The following is a 22904-nucleotide window of genomic DNA, read 5'->3' on the forward strand; positions in this document are numbered from 1 at the left end:
CCAGGATGAGACTACCAGTATTATCATGTTAGTCAACAACCAGCATGAATCTTTAACATTCGGTTTGCCAGGAAACTAAGTTTTTACAGGTTTTGTCTACCAATACACACACACACGCATGCCCAGTAGGAAAGACAATCTTATGAAGAGGTCCATTTGCTACTTAAAAGAAATCAAAAAGGAAGTCTTGGCCTCTAATTGATCTTCACACAAGTTAAGGAAACACGAAGCAGCAGCAGCACAAAACCAGTTATCTAGAATGCTTCACTGTTACTTCATCATTAATTTAGACCTGTTCATGTAAGTATCAGTCATTTCAATCAGCAGAATTCTTCAGGGCACATAAAACCACATGTAGCTAAATGTAAAAATTATTTAGTAAACCAAATATTGACAAATCTTACTGACCAGACTGCTGGTGTACTACCAACTTAAAAGATTTGTTTGAACAGCTATATTACCGTAGATATCAGAGCAACATACAATTGCCAGCAGCTGTTTTTTTCACTGAAGAAAACAGCAGCTGGGCTGGGTCATACCACAGGTTCACGTGCCCCACAGGCCTTATATACATAGGGAAAAGTAAAAGAATAGGGCAAAAACATACTGATACTTCTGAGTTACTCTCCCAGACCCTTAAGACCCTAGCATATTTCTTCTCTCAGGAATGTCTGTCTAAACCAGAAAGTTTTATACCTATATCAACTTGCAGCATTGTGTCTCAAGGGTTAATTATTCACTGCACAGAAAGAATAATTGTTTTGTTTTAAACTCGACAATTGCTAGATCTATTTGATGCGACCTAATTCTTATGGAAGATGAGAAAACAACCCTCAAGCCCCTATTAGTATTTTCCATGCTTCTGTCTGGTCACCTCTTTCCAGGCAGAATACTCCTACTCTGTGCCATGTGGCTTGCACAGAAATACTTCCATATATTTATCTTTGCTCGCTCTTGTCACAGATCTCTTAGTTTCTGAGGTCTACTATATTCTTCTTTGAGCCTGGGAAATCTCACATTTTTCTCCTGAGTGTTAATAACTAATTTGCCAGTATCTGTGCACCGTCCACAGTGCCTAGTTTCACATAAAACACTCTCTGGTAGAAGCAAGGCCAGCCTGAACGATTCCCTTCCACAGTCAGTCTTACTCCCATACTGCCCCTTCAGCTATACCACTGCAACTGCTTCTGGACTGTGCCATAAATACTGCCAGTGAACCCACTGGGACTACAAAAAGAGAGAGCAGAGGGGAGTGACCTGGATGAATATATATCAAATTTTTATCTGCTGCTTTTAAACAAAACTATTTAATAGATTTTTGCAGCACTACCTCAAAACGGTAGCATCAGTGCAGCTCATTTCCCTTTGATATTTTTTGTATCTTCATACAAAACGAATAGTGAGGGACATGCCACGTCCTTAGGCACTAAGGGTCCACTCTGTCCTATCTAGTATAGCACTTGTATTTTCAACCCAGAACTGTAATGTAATTAACAGAAAAATAAAGACAAGCATCTGATCTCAAGACTCACAGACCAGACTTGAGGCAATGCAGAGTCTTTAGTGGCAGCAGTAGATGAAGAAAGCAGCAAAATCAGAGTGAAGGTTCTGAGCAGGGATAGCAGGCAAAGACTGCCTCCTGCTTCATCTGGACATAGCTTTAACTAAAGTTCTGAATGTTTGGGTAGGATTCATTTTACCTAACTTGACATGCATAGCCTGTGTAGTCACACAAGCTAGTCACTCCCTTTATACACAACATAGTGTGTATGCATGCATACACGTGCATACACATATACAGCCAATATTCAGTGGGGCTATCAGCGTCATTCATCTGCCTAGTGCAGGTATGAACGGTGAGATGAGATAGCTCCTGCTTTAAAATGCTCGTGATGACATTAAGTAGATCTCCACCAACTGCCTGAGTAGCTTAGGGTGACAAGTCACATACAGGCACCTGACCTGTCAGCATCAGTACAGTCACACAAATTGTATTCACTAATCCCTAAAAATGAGAGGGGTATTTTCAGCATATCAAAATCCAGATAACACCCACAGATCTACACCATTCAACCCCTCATGCACATTTGGCATGCTTGTTGGTAAATTTTTCTTAGAGATTACAGTTTAAGGCAACAGGAGATAATGAAGCCAGACTACATATGCTAGAACAGTTGGAACTTTCTCAAACTGTTGACTTTTGATGTAACAGAAAAGAGCTATAAAAACTGAAAACACTAGGATGGAAAAAAAAACCAAAACCACGATACACATCAGACCTAAAATAGAGACAAGTATCAGCTGAAACAAGAAAAACCAGCAGTAATCCAAATACCAAGAAAAAGGTCGAATACAAGTGAAAACCAAAAAGAAATCAAACAACAGGAATAGTGTAGCAAATGGCGCAACAAGCAGTCATTGCCAGAAAAGGAATTACTTTGCATAAACATGCATAGAGAGAAAGACTCCTGTTAAAAACAAGGATTTCTAGTCCACAGGTTACAGCAAACCCTCCAGGATGATTTTATCTTGTTTGCCGCCTCCATCCAGTCACCCTGTTTTCAAAAGCTTCTCAGACATAAGCAAAGAGCAAACCCAGGGCAACAATCTATATTTAATCACCTTGCCCAGAGATATCCTGCCCTGGGCCCCTCCCTGTCACCTCTCCCAGACACAGGATTGATATTGCAGCGAAGGCACACATGGTGACAGGAGGAGGGAAGGACCAGTCAGCTCTTTGGGAAGGAGGTAGCTACAAACAGGCTCATTCCACCAGAAGAATTTATCCCCACAGGAGTCTTGTTGCCTACTTCTGCAAAATACTTATGAAAGATGGTAGTAATATACTGCATGAGTTGTTCTGGGGGTACCCATCTGCTTCCAGATGTTTTTACCTTCAGATGCAATAGAGAGCATGGATTTACCATATGGAAATGTGCACTTGCATGCTGTGCATGAAGTACAAGATAAATTCAGCATTCCTGGGAAGCACAAGATCTAGAGTACATGTGCTGTAGCCCTCTACCCAGGTGCAGGAGATCTTGCTTTTGGGATTCACCAAATTCAGTGCATGTGCACAAGGAAAAAGGCTCCCTTGACAACAAGGTTATGAAGCACAACAAATGAGAAATCGCACAAAACCCCTCTTTAGCTTCTCATCTTTGTTACCAGATTGGAGTGAGGCAAGGAGTATGAGAACTAAATTTTAAGCAAACTAAAAAATTATCTAGCTCAGTTACATAGATAAAACCTCAAGATTACTCCAGTAACACCCACATGACCCCCTTTTGCTCCTTGCTGTCAGAAAACATCTATACATGTATATACACACATATACACATATATGTGGATATATAGATCTACATATATATATACACATAGATGCACCACATCTCTGGGTCAGCCAGCATAACAAGTCCATACAAGTACACGTTACAAAAATTTGACTCTGAAACATATTTTTTTTTCTAATTCTAAAAATGCTTCTATTCTTATAAGAACTGAGTGAAAAATCAAGGTCTTCTGCAAATGGCACATGATGTACAGTACAAACACATAGTACAGAGATTTTCAAAAGCCCACAACAGCTTTCAAGAGAATCTCACAGAAATTAACTCTCAAATGAATCTGTTTTAAGAACTACCAGGCAGCATAATTTGAAGAATATGCCAAATAGGCAACCCTACAGAAATAAGAAGCTTAAAGAAAGTCAATCAAGTAGCAGAATAGATCCATAGTCTGAGTAAAAAACTTAAAATCAATCACGGAGACTTGCAAATATATTGGCCTTCAAAGTCTGCTAAAAGATAAATAGGAACATTTTATAGTATTGAAGAGAAACAGCAGCTTGGATTGCCAGTAAAAGTGAAAGTCTGATGCAATGAATGAAATAACGAAGCTAGTTATCTTATTACCTCCTGGAGGCTTTACAGCTATGAATCCATTTCATATTCCTTCAGTGCAAGAACATTACTGCATTTAGGAACATTAAGTGCTGGAGAAACCAGAGGGACTAACTGCAGATGATACCTTGCCAGCTCGTGTAAATTAGCACAGTCCCACTAAATATTAATGAAAGTTGATTTAAAAAAAAGCTATTTCACAATTTAAATTAAGTAACAATCTGACAGCAGTGCTACTAACACAAAAAGAAAACAAATGACACTGTATATGAAATGCATATTCAAGTGTAAGATCTGAGTCAACTGTAAACCAAGGCAAATCAAGTATAAAGAACATTTAAATAATTTGTCATTTCATACATCTGATCATGGACACGCTTCATTTACAGTGAACATGACAGAACAAAGAATGACTCTAGAATAGGTGCTCAGAGTGTTTACATTAAAGGTAGGAAAAAACCACCAAAATCAAAGCTTATAGTAACTTCTGCCAAGAAACCAAAGTTACTCAAATGAAATTCAAAGCTTATTAAAACAAACAAAAAAAAAAAGAAATGCACAGTGAAATTAAAGATTTCAATTATCTGTATGAAGAGCAGCCTGAAGAGAAGATAAAAGCTGGAAAATACGCTTTAACAGACAGTGAGAAGAACTTAAAAGTACCCTGAAAATAAGAACACAGGGAAAGGCAGGCAAGTAGCGAAAGACTTATAATGCTCTGCGTAACGGGATTTTTAAGTGAATCTGTGCAGGTTTTTTAAAAAAGAATAAAAGTCTTTTAAAGGTTAAATGTTGTGAAGACTGAAGTAATTACACAGACAGTTACTGGGGTGAAGGTAGTTCCTAACATGTAAAAGTATGTGCAATTTAAGACTGTGCATTAGACTTCAAGATGACTGACTGGTTGCATTCCATATTGCAGGCATTAAGTCTAATATACACCCACTGAAAAACCCAATATAAGGTTAATAAAAAAGAACTGTAGATTAAGAACTGCAAGTTATTCTTTTCCCGCTAAAGATGGTCATTTTATTAAGAAGTTCAGACTTTGCTAACACCTAGCAATTGTTTTCTGAAAAGACAGTTACTTTTTTTTTTAAATGTTAATGCAACAGAACCTGTTTCTTGTTTTTTTTACCCTAAGCAAAGATGGGAATATCTGCTTTATGCAGTGCCTACCTATATAATTTTTCTTCCTGAAGCACAGAGAGGGAAGAAATACAATCCTACAAGTATTCATTCCCAATGAAACTAAGGGATTCACACTCTCCATACAGAGAGATCCTGATTTGGCATTTCATATAAACACATATTTCTACGCAATAGAATAAGCATTAAATACCATTATGCGGGGAAATCAGTGTAATGCATTACATGAAACTATTTGGGAAGAAAAAAACACTAATGAAAGGAAAAAAAATCTTTATTTCCCTTATGAGACTATTATAATGGCACAATTTAACTGGCATTTTACTTATGTGCATTAAAGGCACTGGAAAAATTCTTCTTTCAAATGAATTAAAATCACAGGAACTACTGAGGATGAGCACTCTTGCCACAGCAGATCCACACTGCTCAGAGCTGCATTTCCCGAGTCCTCAGAAATGACGGCTGGACCATGCAACAGCCTCATACCAAGCAGATTTTCTACTGTGGTACAGAATTTTTGTAGGTGCTAATCTCTCACAGTCGACATGTTCCACAGTTTCCAAGGGGCTGTGACTGTTTAAACTGGGTCAATCATGGGAATGAATGGTTCTGAGGTGCTACAAAGCATCATAACTACTCACTTACATGGAACGTGAGAATTTAAAAAGTCCTTAGAGGAGCGCAGAAACAAAATCAATTATTCCAATAAGAGAGACCCATCAATTTATTAAAAAACACGGTTTAAGTTCCTTTGCTAGTACAATCTGTAAAAGGGTTCACAGACGACCCCAGACACTTGAAAACCTGACATTTTAGAGAGCAAAAGACTTCTCTGGCTTTAAGTATAATGGATATTTTCAGGTATAAATGTTTTCACACACTGCACTACTGGCACATGTGTTCACATTAACAGCAAAATCATCCTACATCTCATTACATCACAAGGGAAAAGATGTCTTGTGTGATGCAGAAAAATTCATTTGGTATTAAGGGACACCCTCCTTATTAATTAATGCTTCACCTGGTGCTAAATTGTTTCTATTATAACAAGCATGAAAACATATACCTAGTTTTGATTTTTTTTGATACAGTAGCATACAACCAAAAGCAAAGCAAGATCAGGCTGCAGAAGAAATCCATCTAGCAATATGAAAATGAAATACTAGTTTAAATGTCAATAACAGTTGCAGTGTTTTACCCTGTAAACTTTACAGTGTGCATACTTAACTCCTAAGAGTTTCTGAGACAGTGTGAGGAAACCCAAAGTTATTATCCATCCTTCAAGTCGGAGAATACAGCATTGTTAAAATACAACAAAGGACAATTAAACTAAAACATGCCTTTAACACAAAAAACATGGATAATACTTAATATCATATGTCTGTATATAGTTATCTTCAAAGATCTTCACTCCCAGAAACAGCTGAGGCAGATGCAGAGACACTATCCAGCAAAGAGGACTTCTCAGAGGGAGAAGAGACTAACTCAGGGAAGAGAAAGCCATGAAGGCTACTGGGAACACAGACACCACATTCACCCTGAACTGCCAACAGTCAGAGGCAGGAAGAATTCCCCAAACACATTTTTGCCTTGTTACTCTCTTTCTTAGCTGTCATTGTAAGAGAAAGGATATTGGACTTTTGATACAGAATCACAGAATCATCTAGGTTGGAAAGGACCCTGCAGCTCCTCCAGTCCAACCATGAATCTCACCCTGACCGTTCCCAACTCCACCAGATCCCTCAGCGCTGGGTCAGCCCGACTCTTCAACCCCTCCAGGGATGGGGACTCCCCCCCTGCCCTGGGCAGCCCATTCCAACACCCAACAGCCCCTTCTGGAAACAAATGTTTCCTAGTATCTAGTCTAAACCTTCCCTGGCGCATCTTGAGGCCATTACCTCTTGTCCTATCATTTATTACTTGGTTCAGGAGACTCATCCCCAGCTTTCTGCACCCTCCTGTCAGGGAGCTGTAGAGGGCGATGAGGTCTCCCCTCAGCCTCCTCTTCTCCAGACTAAACCCCCCCCAGTTCCCTCAGCCGCTCCCCAGCAGACCTGTGCTCCAGACCCTGCACCAGCTTCGTTGCCCTTCTCTGGACACGCTCGAGTCATTCAATGGCCTTTTTGGGGTGAGGGGCCCAAAACTGAACCCACTCATGAAGGTGCAGCCTCACCAGTGCCGAGTACAGGGGTCAGATCCCTTCCCTGTCCCTGCTGGCCACGCTAGTGCTGACACAAGCCAGGATGCCATTGGCCTTCTTGGCCCCCTGGGCACACTGCTGGCTCCTGTTCAGCCGGTTGTCAATCAACCCCCCCAGGTCCCTCTCTGACTGGCAGCTCTCCAGCCACTCCTCCCCAAGCCTGTAGCGCTGCTGGGGGTTGTTGTGGCCCAAGGGCAGCCCCCGGCATTTGCCCTTATTGAAACTCCTCCAGTTGGGCTCAGCCCATGGCTCCAGCCTGTCCAGGTCTCTCTGCAGAGCCTCCCCGCCCTCGAGCACATCAACACTCCCGCCCAACTGGGTGTCATCTGCAAACTGACTGAGGGTGTACTCAATCCCCTCATCTAGATCATCAGTAAAGATGTTAAACAGGAATGGCCCCAAAACCCAGCCCTGGGGGACACCACTCGTGACCGGCCGCCAGCTGGATTTAACTCCGTTCACCACAACTCTTTGGGCTTGACCATCCAGCCGGTTTTTTACCCAGTGAAGCGTGTGCCCATCCAAGCTGTGAGCAGCCAGTTTCGCCAGGAGAATGCTGTGGGAAATGGTGTCAAAGGCCTTACTGAAGTCAAGGTAAACAACATCCACAGCCTTTCCCTCATCCAATAAGCAGGTCGCTCTGTCATAGGAGGAGATCAGGTTTGTCAAGCAGGACCTGCCTTTCATAAACCCTGCTGACTGGGCCTGAGCATCTGGTTGTCCCTCATGTGTTGTATGATGGTACTCAGGATGAGCTGCTCCATCAGCTTCCCAGGTACCAAAGTCAAGCTGTCAGGCCTGTAATTTCCCGGACCTTCTGACCCTCCTTATATATGGGCATCACATTGGCCAATTTCCACCCTGTCGGGACCTCCTCAGTCAGCCAGGACTGCTGGTAAATGATGGAAAACAGCTTGGGGAGCACCCCAGCCAGCTCCTTCAGCATTCTCGGGTGTATCCCATCCGGTCCCATAGACTTGTGTATGTCTATGTGATGCAGTAGGTCACTGACTATCTCCTCCTGGAATGCAAGGGGGTTGTTCTCCCAGATACAATCCAGTTACAGCTGCTCTGACATTTTTAAGCTCAAGTATATATGTAAAAACATGTGTGTAATTCCTCCTAAATAAGGTAGATATACTGATGGTTAACATAGTCATTCTTATCAAGAGTAAGTGTGAGCTGCTGCCAGAGATGAGCTGAATCGGGGAGCTGATCCAACTGAAAAAAATCCACCAAAGTGTCAGGTTCCAATTAAAGCTATTTCTTGGTGTGACTACAAAACACACAAGAAAGGTGTAAAAAACATCAGCTGTAGGTGTGGGAGAAGGTGGGACCAATCTGTTCAAGAGCAGCCTCAGTCTATGCAAGATTGAAGCAGGCATGTAACAGTTCTTTTTAACCAGAAGCACTGGAAGGACTAAGGAACACTGGGATTATCTATATTGCATAGTAATTACATGATTAAAATAATTGTGAGATAAAGTTCCAGGGAGCTGAGAGAAGTAAGCAAATCAAAGCTTAATTCATGCAGAATGCATTAGGAACCCGCTGACAAAGCTGAGCAGCCACTGCCAACTCCCATCCCTGGGAGAAGCCAGCCCAAGGGACAGCCTCACTCCCTGCGGGGGGCACCAGGCACCTTCTCCAAGTCCAGGGCCACCTCCTGCTCCACATCACCAGCCCAGCTCCCTGCAGCAATGGCCAAAGCACCTGTGACTGCCAGGGTAGGGGAGCAGCTCCTGCAGCAAGACCTGAGGGGGAACAACAATGTTTAAAACTTTGGCTCTGCCTCTACAGTTGCTAAGGTTGGCCCTCAAAAACTTCTAGCTAACTGAAACTAATATTACTATTACTAAAGAAAAATTAGGGATGTAAAGAAGCTGTTGGCTTAACACAGGAATGGGTGTTATTCCATGGTCTGACCTATGCAGGGAGATAGCATACAGACCACAATGGTCTATTTCTGCCCCAAACGCTGTGAAAATACAAAAATTACTGAAATTACATGGGATGTGCTATATTATCAGGATGCATAAAGACATTATCAGCTCTTTGGAAGAAATGACTATCTTGCATTTCTTGTTCAGATCATCAAATCTCAAAGTGATAGAAAAAGATATTGGAGGTACTAGGAATTTCCATCAGAAAATAATTTCAGATACAAATGTTGATGACTAAAAGTCATCCAAACATGAGACATTAGGATAAAAGGCACTGACAACCACACCAATAAGATGCTAACACATAGAGAACACAAAAAGAGAGCACTGCTGGAAGTTGTAAGAGTGTTTCCTTTACCTCTTTCATACTATTTCCAGCAGATGAAAAGCATAATTACAAGAATGCATATCCTTTATCTTTGCATGCACTGATTTTGAACCTCAGTCTGTGACAGGTGGATAAATATTTAAAACCAGTATAATATTGAAAATTTTGTTTACATTTCAGAAATATTTTAGATTAATGAAATATTTTTAATCCTTTCAGATAGGCAACTGAAGGGAAAAAAAGGTCTCATGTTTCTGCTCTGAAACTCAAACTTTCTAGCCAGCATAGTACCGTGAATAAGAGTCACAACTTGCCAACATGGGCACAGTAGATGCAAAGATGACAAAACCCTCAGAAACTGAAACATAGAAAAAGAAAACTTCTTCTCATGACAGGGTAAGCAGTGCTACAAATACAGCTTTACTTGAACAGGGAGAGGACCTCAAAGGACTCAAACCCATGTGTGCCAAGGTGTGCAGAACAAGAACAGTGAGGAACCATGTACATTCCTCAATTCTGGAGGAACAAACAACAACTGGTGGCACAATGAAAAATTCTATTTCAACATACTGTCTTTGGATACATACCCTAAAATGCTTGTTGGTAGATAATGGAGCCATATGTACTCTGAACCATGTCTAACCACCACCAAGATTACACCTATTAGCTGAGTGTAAGCAGAGGGGTCGCATATTTTTTTGAAAATCAGCATCTAATCTGTAGTGAACTGGTAACATCAGTTAAGGGTAACTGGTAACACACACAGTATTACAGAGTAATTGAGGTATAGATCTGTTCATGTTTTGGACTGAACAACTCTTGGGATTACTGATGATTCTCTCTGATGTTCTGGGGGAGGCACAAATCCTCTTTACACACAAGAAAGCAGAACACTTCTATGCTTGGTTTGATCAACACAGAAGTATAAACTTCATTATGGTCAATTGGTCATAATCGTGAGAAATTTTCAGACTGAGGCCTAAACAAAATTTGAGATCATCTCTCACTCTTTATTTTGCTGCTGGCTTAATGCCAGGGCCAGAGACCAATGCAGAAGTGCCCACAAAGATTTAAGCTGCGAGTCAGCCTCTGTACTGGGGACTCTGCTGAAGGAGTGGAGGTTCACCCATGCCCTTTGTTCCCATCAGTGGAAACTCAGGCAGTTTAAACACATGACAAATGGTGATTTAGTTCATTCTGCCTACAGAGGTTTAGAGTGGGGAAATATAGTGGATAAAGCTGTCTTTATAAAATCATTTAAAGAAAATAAAATAAAAATAGAAGAGAAAAATTACAAAAAGCAGAAGAGTATAATGCTTAATAAAAAAAAAAATAGAGCCTAAAAAAATCTCTATGAAGAGTCTTAATGGACAAACAGAATGTACCTGCAGAAAACGTGAACAGCAGGTCATATCACACTTCATACAGAGAGCTGCCAGCAGAAAAACTTCTGAAGCAACTGTACAAAAGGTTACAGAGCAAATTAAAAAACAGTGTCAACAATCCGATACCAACTTAATATGGGTATCAAATTGATTTATAGAGTTCAAATGAGACTTAACACCAACATAACTAGCACTTCATAATAGAGGCAAAGATTTATATGCAAAGAGCAGTTCTGAAGGTATATATACTTGAAATACAAAATATTAACCTAACTTTATTTCTCTGGAAGAATCAAACAGCAATAAGCCTGAAGAGAAGTAGTAAATTAATCCTGTGATGAGAACCAAAATAGAGGGCAAACTTAAAAGAAGTGAGAATTGAATTCAGCTACAGACTTCCATGAGTTGGCAACACAAAGCCAGAAAAATCTAACAACTAAAATACATCCTGAGAGCAAACAGCAGGAACAGACAGATCAGAAACAAAAGCACATGATTCCCATGTAATCTCAGAATCTATTTATTGATTTTTTCTGGGTTTTCATTGCTGGAAGCTAAATTAAGAGCACCACAGAAAAATTTTGGTTTGTATTACAGGGAAAGAACTAAACATTGAGAAATATTAAGTTCTGACAAATACAAATATATGGCACTTCTCTGAAAATGCGCAATACTGATAAAATCACTAAATTGGCCACAAAAAACTTTCATCAAAACTAAGAAAAACAAAAATGGCAAGCATTCCTAACTGTTACATCAAAATCCCTAAGCTATTAAGGAAAAAGAGAAGTATAAAGATGCTAAAAAGTTTGGTTTACAGAACCTTGGTTTCACATAAAATTATTGTACAGAGTGCAAATTTAGAAGTATTAAATCACATTTTAATTGCATCCTCTTTCCCACCACAGGGTTTGTTTCTTTCTTTCTGAATAATTTTACCAATAGTAAAATTTTCAAAGGTGCACAAGTGACATATACTCTTGAAATTATGGCTAAAGTCATTTATGCCTGTTTGCATCCCAGGTCTTCAAATAATCTTGCCCATGCCTTTACTATTTGTTTAGTGTTTCTCCATTGCTTAAAATGTGCTGTCTACTACTTTCTCATATATGTAGGCTGGGCACTTTTTAAGCATGTGTGTTTACATAGATATTCGCACACGTACATATACACAAATACACAGACACACACCAATCTATATATGCATATACAAATACTAAATTTCTCAAAACCATTCCTTTGTGTTTGATTTCCAAAAGTTTCTTAATACAAACATGCAGACAATTTCTTTTTTAGAATTTAATCTGCAGAAGACTTCTGATGGCACCTCTTTTGAAGTAGATGAAATGTATCAAAGTCAATTCCACACACACGCACTATAATCAAATATCAAAGCAATCACCCATTCCTTTTCATTTGTCTCCTGCAAATATCAATAACTCTAAGACAAACATACTACATAAAGCATATTGTATGTTCTGTACCACAGTAAAACCAGAAAATAGCCTCCAGATGTTTCCTCAAATCCTGCCAAAAATGAAATTTGAAAAAGCGTTGAAAACCAAGCGAAGTTGGAAGCCCTGACTTAAAACATGTAGGAAGAAGAGGCACAAGGAATCTGTGGCTTTGTTAGGAGTAAATTTGTTCTGTCTTCACCTACTAGATAAGAAGGGTCAATCCTGAGTAACTGTAAATACAGCAACTATGAAGAATAAAAATTCTCATTTTCTTCCTGTTTATTACTTCTTCAAAATTACATCTCAGACCTTCCACAGATTTGAGACTGAGAGAAAATTTTAAACAGCTTTCACTCATTCGCAAGACTAGATTCCTTTGAGACTTAGACTAAGCTTTTAGCTACACTAAAGTAATATCGAAAATGGGGCATGGCATCTAATTTTCCTAATTTGTAATTTTCTCATGGTAGTTAGCACCACAAAGTCAAAACAAAGTAACTGATATTGCATGAGTCCTGTTTTGTTGAAATGCAAAGTAAAGGAGGTTTGCTTAAACAATCCTTCAGTAGGAACAACTGATGGCTTTGCACCGCACTGGATGAACAGTGTTTTGGGCACATTGTTTCTCCTCTGAGGGCCAAAACCAATAGCTGAAGCACAGTAACTTATTAAAAGCATTCAAATACTGACAAAACCAATCATGTCTAGAGGTTCTTGAGGTGGGACTCACCTGGCCCAATAGATCCTGTAAGACCTCTGAAATTGATCAAAACAAATGAGTAAAGAAACACTTCCAGAGGCAATTCACTACAACTATCTTAGATAATTATTTTACAATGAAAAATTAGTCTTCACAATGTGTCCATCTTTGTCCCTCAGACACAGAGAAAATCTAGGCAACTCGTTTAGCCTTCACCTGCTGCTCTAGTGAGGACAGCAAGAAGAATGCAAGTTGCAGTGCAAAGTACTCACAACTGCTTGTGTCATCAGGTAATTTTGAAAAAAACAAGCAAACAAAAAAAGCCTTGGATGCATCACTAATATCATATACTTTTTCCTCATGTAAAACTTATTACAGAGTATTCTTTAATGGACTGCTTAATACCAACATGTATTTTCAATTTGGAAGTAATGAATACTGGAGAATTTGAAATACTTGACTTTCTGATCTGCCTCTTGTCTTTCAGAAGTATATGTAACAGTCCTCAACTCGATCAATGTACATTCAGTCCCTTTATCATACTCAGACAGCCTATTGGACCAATACTGGTTATGAAAAAACATAATTGTTTACAAAAGCGTAGCTTAGACTGAACTCCTACAGGAGACAGTGAATTGTGAAGGGGTAACACAATTAGTTATTTTACCTGCATAGCACTCTTTCCCAGCTTAACCACCTCAAACAAAGTGACAGGGTCCCCTTCTCCATTCTGCTGAGGGTGGCCATTAGCTCTTCCACGACTCGCTCCTCTAGCTCCAGATTCAGAACGACCCTTGTCTGCTGGAGACTTCCGAGGTTTCTTAGTGGCAGACTGGGCAAAGAAAACCAGTAGAATGAAAATTTATTATAGCTATATCTGAAATCACTCAATGTATCTTTATAAATTATACATAAATACTACACAGACTTTTATACACTCACACATGTATATAAACACAAGTATCACAGAAGGCTGGAAGGGATCTCAGGAGGTCTTCCAGTCTGAACTCCTGCTCAGAGCAGGGTCAGCTACAAAATTCAAACAGGTTGTTTAGAGCTTCATCCAGTCAGGTACATGTATTTCTATTTATCAGTAGATGTTGAGGAACAACTTAAAAGCCACTGTCATGTCAAGGTAAGTAGTGGTGAATTTCTAACAGTGAAGTAACAGTTCACATGAATACCCATATTAGTCTTACTCAACACAAACAATCGACAACATGACTGAAACTAGATAAATGGTTGCAAATTACAGACAGGACAGCAAAAGTGTTCTATGCTGGCACACAAACTTTTAGAATAACTAATGGTCTTGGGAAGACAATAAGTTATTAAAAATAAAGTCATGTTAACAGTAATTTTCTGTATTTTCATTTTCATACAGCTTTTGTAAGAACTTTTGTATAAAAAGTGAGCTCTTCAACTCAAATCACTGAATTTATACAGCCAGATTTAGTAGATCATCATAATAGACCCTTGCTTCAAAATTTTATGAGTTAAAATATTTTCCCTGTGAATCTATATTTAATGCAACTTTTCTCTAGGTTGTTCAAGTTTACCATCAGGTGGTATAGATCCCACTTGTAAGAAGTCACCTAGCGAACAGTCTGCTCTGAATTTATGTCAGTTTATACCAAAAAAAAAGTTTCTGGGGAAAATAACATAAGATTCCTGCTATGACCTTACTTCATATTCTATTCTTTCTCCCTACTGCAAGGCAAACAAAAGCAAAAGCTGCTCTTTTCCACAGAACAACAAAGCTATTTTGAGAAATTATGTTTAAGAAAACAACATGCAAGCAAGCTGAAGATTACAGTTAGGACAATATCTTCATGGTATCATTTAAATTGGTATCCTGTCAGCCAGTTTCTATTAAAGCTTTTAGTAAAGAACATGAAGTCAATATTTTTGTTTGCATCTTCCAGTTGCAGACACATTAAGAATTTTCCTGCAGAGGAAAGGGATCTAATTTCTGGAAGAGAGCTGGTAGTCTAGCTTTTCCGTTACTTTAAAAGGGATCACTGCTGGTGGGGCGAGAGAGCCAAAGAAAAGGGCAAGGTAGAGTGCAACTGCAACTGCCTCTTGCAAATATTCAATTAAGGACTTGCATATAAATGTAAGCTGGAAAGCTTAAAATAACAGTACAATCTCTGTGAAAAGTTTTTTGGATAACATCTGCCCTTGTGAGCAAAAGAATATGTGTTCTCCCTTGTTGAATTTTTAAAGATGTACAAAGCTGCCTTTATCATCAAGAAAGCTATCAATACATGAAACGTTTGAGCTCTACTGCGCTACAAAGAGACACAATTGGTATTTAATAAAATGGCAAACAATTAGAAGCAAATTGACTCTTTGAGATATATAATCCATTGTTTATTCAATCCGGGTGACAGTAAACCATAAGCACTTCATCGCTATTAAGTACCGTTAAATGACAGCAGAACGCAAGTCGATGCCCTCCACAGAAGCTAATGCAAGCCCCCTCTATACTCAGTTTTTCTCAACATGTTATTCAAAGGGAGACATTAAACACTGCAAGGATGAAGGGAAAGCAAGTAAGAGATGGACACGAAATGCACACATGCGAAGATACCTTGTTACTGGAAAGCAATGAAAAAAAGCACCTACACTGGCGTGAGTACTATGGACCAGCATGCACACGCTCAAAATGAGTAGCCACAAGACACGTAAATGCTCGGTTTAAACTCCACTTTTGTCAGGTATGCTGGGGAAACAGAAGTGCTTCGACCAAGAATTATAGTTTGAATTAGAAGGTTGAGAATACCAGTGAGCTCTCAGAAGAGGTACAGAAATAACCAACAGATGTACTTCTCACAGAACTACTGGACAAAGCCAGATTCTGCAAGCCCAAGTAAATATCTCAATATCCTGAACCTGAATTAACACCACATATGGTACTGAGTCTACATGAATAGTTTCTCTCTGTTGACAATGAGAACATCTCTTACAGTGGAGAAACCAAGTCTTTCGTTTAATAAAAGCCATTCTGCATCCAAGCTGGAGCAGCTAAATCCAGACACAGGACCTGTACTAAATCCTGCCTCAAGAGACAAAACAAGCAGAGAAGGATCTTCCACTGAGAAACTGAAGAAAATCCAAAACTAGAACTTTCTGAGTTAGGCAGGGATTAACATCATCTTCAGGTGGAGAAGTACTAGAGGAAGGGTATCCACCAGACTTCTACTGCAGAGCACTTCAACCTAGTAGGCATCTGACAGGAAGCCCAAACTCCATCCCACTCCAGAGTGCAAATATGAAAGCAAGTCATGCATAGGTCTTCCAGGCTCCAGAGACTGCCTGGCACTCTAATTATAAAGTTCGCAAGCACAAGGCACACAAGTGAGGAAGTGGCATTATCTTATCATTAGCATACGATATTCCAATGCTGTTGTCATACATTACTGGCATGTAGTGTCCCTGAAATTAGAGGAAGAAATTCTGCAGGCCACCTTGACAGATCTGAGCTTCATACAGGTTCCTACCTAAGAGTACAAAGTTGAAAAAGTAACTCTATTTCAAAAGAAAAATTTTTCACAAGAGGAAAATTTTCATCAAGAGGAAAATTTTTCACGGTGAGAGCAATCAGCCAGTGGAATAATCTCCCCAGAGAAGTGGGGGATTCCCCAGCATTGGGCAGTTTTAAGATTCAGCTGCACAGGGTGCTGGGCCATCTTGCCTAGACAGATGATTTTTCCCAGAAAGGTTGGAGCAGATGATCCCTGAGGTCCCTTCCAACCTGGTATTCTATGACTGCATCCCAGAATGAAGACATCCAACACCACTGAAGCAAGTGAAGGAAAAGCGTGGACTGGTCCATCCATAGAAATGCAAAAGGGACTCCTTCATGACACAGAGTATCTATGGAATATCTGCAGAGGCAGGGTGCTCTTGGAAGCAGAGTTGCAAAGTCAAGCTACACGTCAAAAAATTATGTTTGGCACTGAGGATACCAAACAGAGGTAGCCCTGAATCCCAAAAGATAGAAACCCACATTCACACGAAAAGGTGGTCTTTCAGCTCAACACAAAAAACCCATCTTCTAATGCTATGAAGAGCTTCCACATAGAAACAGCCAAAGGATGTGTTTGGCTCCAATAAACCTGTCAGACTAGTGCTGACAGGCGTAAAATGTGATGTTTCATCAGAGCAAATTTGTAGCAAGTCTATCCTTGTGAGGATCTACCAAGTAGTCATCAAGATGCAGGAAAAAGAGAATCTCTGCTTTCTAACAGGAACACCAATTGCGGCTGTTGTTTGCCCCTTTACACTTTCAGCCAGAAATTCCCTGCCTCTACCTAAAGCCCCCTTAAACTGACAGTCGTGTATGGGTTTTTTCCCTTTTTAAGTGTCAGTCTGTCAGAGTCCTGAGGTAGGTAAGAGCTGATTGTTTTCCAGACTCAGTACTGACTTTTCTTCTGTTTATGAGAAGGATCTCTGGGAAGTCATGGAAAAGGCAAGCTGGTTGATAATACTGTATCTAAGTGTATTCATAAACCCTTGTAACCATTTCCATAATCCAGGCACCTGCTGCAATGGCAGAACCAACACTGAGGTGAGTAAGGACTACCAGAGGGAAGGATTAAGAAGCATGGCAAGGTAAAAAAGCTTGAGGATTTTTAATCAGTCACCAAGAAAAGTGGTGCTTGGAGCTGTGAGGCTGTGGCAGTTAAATTTCACTCTGAGACCCAGGACGTGCAGTTGGATTGGTGGTGGTGTCGAAATGGACTGAGTTGCCAAATGAAAACAGAAATTACTAATGAGTTTTCAGATCTGTGCAGCAGATTCAACTGACAACAAGCTGAGGATTTATATACAAAAGCATTAGGAAACTCAAAGTTTCAGAATGTGCCACAGAAGCAACTCTAAAATAGCCATATTGATGGCCACATAGTTTACCTGTTGCTTTAAGGCTTAAACCAAGGCAAACAGGAAACAAAACACTTACCTTGACTGCAATTAAATGAAAATGATGACAATTCAGAATTTTGCAATGAGTTAGCTAGATAATACTTTTCCTTTCACGTCTTTAAAAAGTGGAAGTGGCTTGATATTTTCCATTAACATTTCCCAAGTTGATGTGAGGTACTTCACGAAGAAGTAAGGACAGTAAAAGTGTTACAGGTCAGTAACTCCACCTAACCCACCTTAAATGATGGCCTCTGTACATTCATACCGTAAGTAATTTAAAGCAATACCCCATTTCTCAAGATAGCTAGAAGCAGCTTTTTTACCCTCCACTTGAGTAAGATCGAAGAACTTGCTTCTCAAAGGTATCATCCCCTTAAGAGGCCTCTGCATTATAACCCCATGTTAAGTGGAAGAGTGGTACGTCTGAAATCTTTCTGAACTAGTTCTGATTAAAATAAACGAAGAATACTGCACACTTCGTAACATCATCATGGCTACCTAGGGAGAAGTTCTTGGATTCAAACTGTCAGTCTTTGGACTCTTTTCATCAAAGAAACAAACATTATCTCGCAAAGACAGATGCAGATCCCCTAATATCCAGCACATACAGAGCTGCTTCAGCAGCTTCAGTAGCACATGCATTTTAGAACAAAATAAAACCAAAACAGTGATTGTTGGGGGAGTGGTATTGCTTTTTTTTCATCCCTATTTAAAAGCCTAGCAAGAGTTCTAAAAGTCATCTTAAAGACTCAAGAGAGTCTGCTATAATTGCTTGAATCACTTTAATTGTTCTAGCTGAGGCAGCTGCTATCAGAAAAAGATTTATTTCCACAAAAAAGGGAAGAATAGATTAGATTGCCAAAAGTACAAGGATTATCCCATCAAAAGCTTAAAAGTAAAACTCCTAACATCATTAGGATTTCTCCATCAAAAAGCTATAAGTGGTAGGATAGAGAAGTCTTCACATACCGGCTGTATGTGCACTGTGCTCCCAGAGAACCACAGAAAGACTTATTCACTTCAGTTTTAAGGGACAGACCAAAAATATCAGGTAGGCAAGCTGAAACAGGATGTTTGGTGTATGTCACACCAAACCACAAACCTTGACTACTATGAAAAGAAATTCTTCCAAGAGGATTCCTTCCTACTACTAATCAGGACATGTATGATTTGGAATTAGAAAAAAACTGAATCCCCTACAGTATCTAACATCCATGCTACAAGACTAAATAAGGCTAAGAGTCTGCTGCAAAGTTAAAATTCAACATATGAATGCAAAGGTACTGTGGTCTGTCTCTTCCACACCAAAAAATACAGAAAGACCTGAAAGCAAAATCATATGGTCTGCACTGGGGACAAAAGGATCAGAAGTGCCTTGTTCCATCTTGCCTCAATAAAAGAATCTGAGGAGAGGAGTTGGAGAAAGGCATACTGTGGGCCTGAGTGTGGGATGAGAGAGACACCAGCAGAGATCCCAGAATTGCCACCTCTGGAACAGAAAGACTGACATTTCTTCTTGTCCTGAGTCAAAGAGGCTAAACTGTCTACTCCTACCACAAAGCTGAAATACAGCCAGGGATCTCCCTCACTCCCTCAATCTCTAACAGCTGAGTAAGCCAAGCTATTCTGAGCTCTGGGAAGGTAAGGCCAGGTAGGTTAAAATAAAGCATGCTAACAGTATTGAACAGAGAGTATTGATCAAAGAGAAGAGACAAAAAAAGGCTAGATAAATAACTCATATGAGCCTGAGCTCACTCATGTGAAAGCTGCATTGCATCATAAGCCCTTGAGCTTTTGAATCCCCTCCCTAGGACAGGAGAGCACATCCATATCCATGTATTTCAATAATGCATCAGACAAAAAAGGCTTTTTTTGACCAATGTTACTCAGCAACTTCAACCAGAGGACTATTATAGGTCACTTCTAAAATAAATTCCACACAACCCACTAAATATATATCCAAATTGCATGCTCACATGTAGTATCACATAAATACATGCACCAAAATATCCCACTGACTAGACAGATTCACCTCTTGGCCAGTTGCTCCACAGGCATCTGGTCTACAAAACTCAGAGTTTAGAAGTGGACACCGACAAGGGGGAGGCCAGCTCCAGCCATTGTCAGTGTTAGAACAGGACACGGTGCAACTCCTGTGAAATCCACTGCAAGGGTCGGTGAATTCAGGACAATCGCGTTAGATTCTGAAAATTATTTTGAAGGACCAGTGCACTTAATCTCTTCGCAAGTTGACTGTCCAGTCTACTCAGTCAAGAACTCATTAGAATAGTCTGTCATAGAAGGGGAGTGGCAACTTGGAAAGCAGCGTTTTCAGGAAGGGAAGGTTTCCCAAAATATGATTCTCTATGAACTGAAGGGGTATTTGTACAAATGACATTTCAAATGAGGACCATCTCCTTACAGAAGCCTCAAATCTGCAGAGGAATGTCTGTCTTTGGAAAAGAGTCTGGAAAATCTTGTAGTAGTAGTCTGTCTTTCTGATAAAAGGTCAAGTCCATTCTATAACACTACAGCAGAAACCTATTTAAAATAAATACATACATATATTTGATGGAGTACATTGTATGCAGCTCTGTAATAGAACCATGCAGCTAGACAAAACAGAAGAGTTTTCTAAGAAAGGTCAATATGTTTATGGTAGATGTGTCACTGTAGCTGTGATGGCCTAAGGACATAAGCAAATCAGCATTTGCAAGGAGAGATCAAATCTTATTAGACCATAATATTTTAGTTAGGAAAAAACCCCCACAAAAAACAGAAAAGCCTTTGGGCAGGAAAGACTTTCTTTAGGTCTACAACAGAAATTAAAAACTTCAAAGCTAGGTATCAGTTGAGAAAAACAGCTTTGAATTTAACTACATATTTTAATCTCTTTCACATCTGAGACTATAGGTAGGTGGTACCTGTGGAGGAAATAAAAATCTCATTAGCAGATGGGAGAGGAGGGGGAAAAGGTCAGAGCTGCACCTCCTGTAAGAAACAGATAATTCACCTGAGGAAATTGGGACAGGTTAGCAAGATGAATAGGTGAGCTGTGTGGAGGAGGAGGGAAAGTGAAATACAATGTTTGCAAAACCAATACTTCAATAACTGAATCCAGGACTTTTAATATCAAATAATGTTACGAATTTAATTGCCTAGATCAGAGTTTCCAAGGTGTTTGCATTTCTCCTCAAGGATAACAGTCATTGAGTAGCTTTTTTTCTTTTTGATCTTCTTTTTGTAGAAGAATCTTATTTCTTCCTTTCTGTTGCAGCATTATCAATTATGAAGACAGAGTTTGATTGTGTATCTAAACATATACATTTTGTCCAGTCACCCAAATAACTGCAAAATGACTGAATTTGTGGATGGCCCTCTCAATGCAAGAGAGACATTAATAATAAGTTCAGCAGAGGACTACCAGTTAGGGAACTGGGAACACTTCCCTGTGAGACTTTTTGCAGAGCCATACAGTGGGAGGACAACTGACAGTAGTCATGAACTGAAGCAAAAGGTCCTGATTGCCTGCAAGGAGTAATTTTTAATTAAATAGGTTGCTGAGAGAACCTGTGTAGTCTCCAGCCTCAGTGGTTTTCAAGATCAGACCAGAAAAGCCCTGGCCAATGTGGTCTGATCCCAAAGCTGCTCCTGCTCCAAGCAGGAGGTTGCAATGAGACCTCCTGAGGTCCCTCCCAGCATGATTCCATGATTGACCAACACTGTTTCTCTTCTCTGAACCTCTTTCAGTCCTAATATATCCTTCTTGAGATTTTGGGGTGGAGGTGGTGAGTGAAAGAGAAACCAGAATTGTGCAAAGTATTCCAAATTTTGACAAGCTACAGTCTTATGACACAGTATTTGTTTTATTCTCTATTCTCTCCCCTCAGAGTTTTAAGACTGGATTTGGTTTTTTTGGTCCCCACTGATCATTAAGATGAGGCTTTCATGGAATCATCTCAGATAACCCTAAGGTCTTGCTCCTTAGCAGCAATGGTCAGCTCATGGCCCATCATTTTACATATGAAGCAACAGTCACTTTCTCTGTATGTTCATCACTTTACAGTCATGTACACTTAGTGAGCCTGGAATCATTCTAAGCATAATGAGCAACTGGCTTATGTAGAAACTTCATAGCAGAACCACAGTACCAGTGAAGTGCTTCAGCAAATACTCCACAAGAGCTACTAATAAGCTCAGAGGGATGAGAAACATCTTTTGTAACATTCACCTGTCCTTTCCAGTGAAGGTGTAGGTACAAAATAGCACTAGTGTTGCTTTAACTTAGACTTCTCACTCCAACAACCTTCTGAGTTAGCAAACAGGTTGCACCATTCTCTTTTTTTACGAGATCTACAAAAATTCAGAGATTTACTAATGAGATATAAGATAATGTGTTGGGTTTGTGTCTGACAGGGTTTTGGTAGTGGGGGAGGGGGCTACAGCAGCGGCCCCTGTGAGAAGCTTCTCAAAGCTCCCCTGGGTGGCTGCACCTCTGTGATAACATATTTAAGAAGGGGAACCTGGGAGGAGGAAGAAGAGTGAAGTAAATACCTCTGCAAACACCAAGGTCAGTTGAAGAAAGCAGGAGGAGAATGGGGAGATGCACTGGAGAAGACACACACACATCCCTCCCCTGCAGCCCGCGGTGAGAGGACAGGCTGTGCCCTGCACCCATGGGGGTCACCGGGGAGGAGATGCCGACCTGCAGCCCGTGGGGGACCCCACACCGGAGCAGGGGCTGCGCCCGAAGGAGGTCGGGACTCTGAGGGCAGCCCCTGCTGGAGCAGTCTGGTGCTGGGAGGGACCCACCCGGACCGACCCACCCGGACCCACCCTGGAGCAGTGCAGGCAGAGCTGCAGCCCCTGGGAAGGACCCACGGCACAGAAGTTCATGGAGGACTGTCTCCC

General features: G+C 40.3%; 1 protein-coding gene across 2 annotated transcripts in view; it reads right to left on the reverse strand.

The window, feature by feature from the left end:
- The window catches only part of STAG1 (STAG1 cohesin complex component), a 208640-nt gene that overhangs the window by 133647 nt on the left and 52089 nt on the right, over nucleotides 1–22904 (reverse strand). For both annotated transcript variants that reach the window (XM_074911915.1, XM_074911914.1), the window contains exon 4: nucleotides 13732–13896. In XM_074911915.1, the coding sequence (XP_074768016.1) occupies nucleotides 13732–13896 (165 nt within the window). The remainder of the gene's footprint in view (nucleotides 1–13731; nucleotides 13897–22904) is intronic.

Source organism: Athene noctua, chromosome 8, assembly GCF_965140245.1.
Source record: "Athene noctua chromosome 8, bAthNoc1.hap1.1, whole genome shotgun sequence".
Classification (NCBI taxonomy): Eukaryota; Metazoa; Chordata; class Aves; order Strigiformes; family Strigidae; genus Athene; species Athene noctua.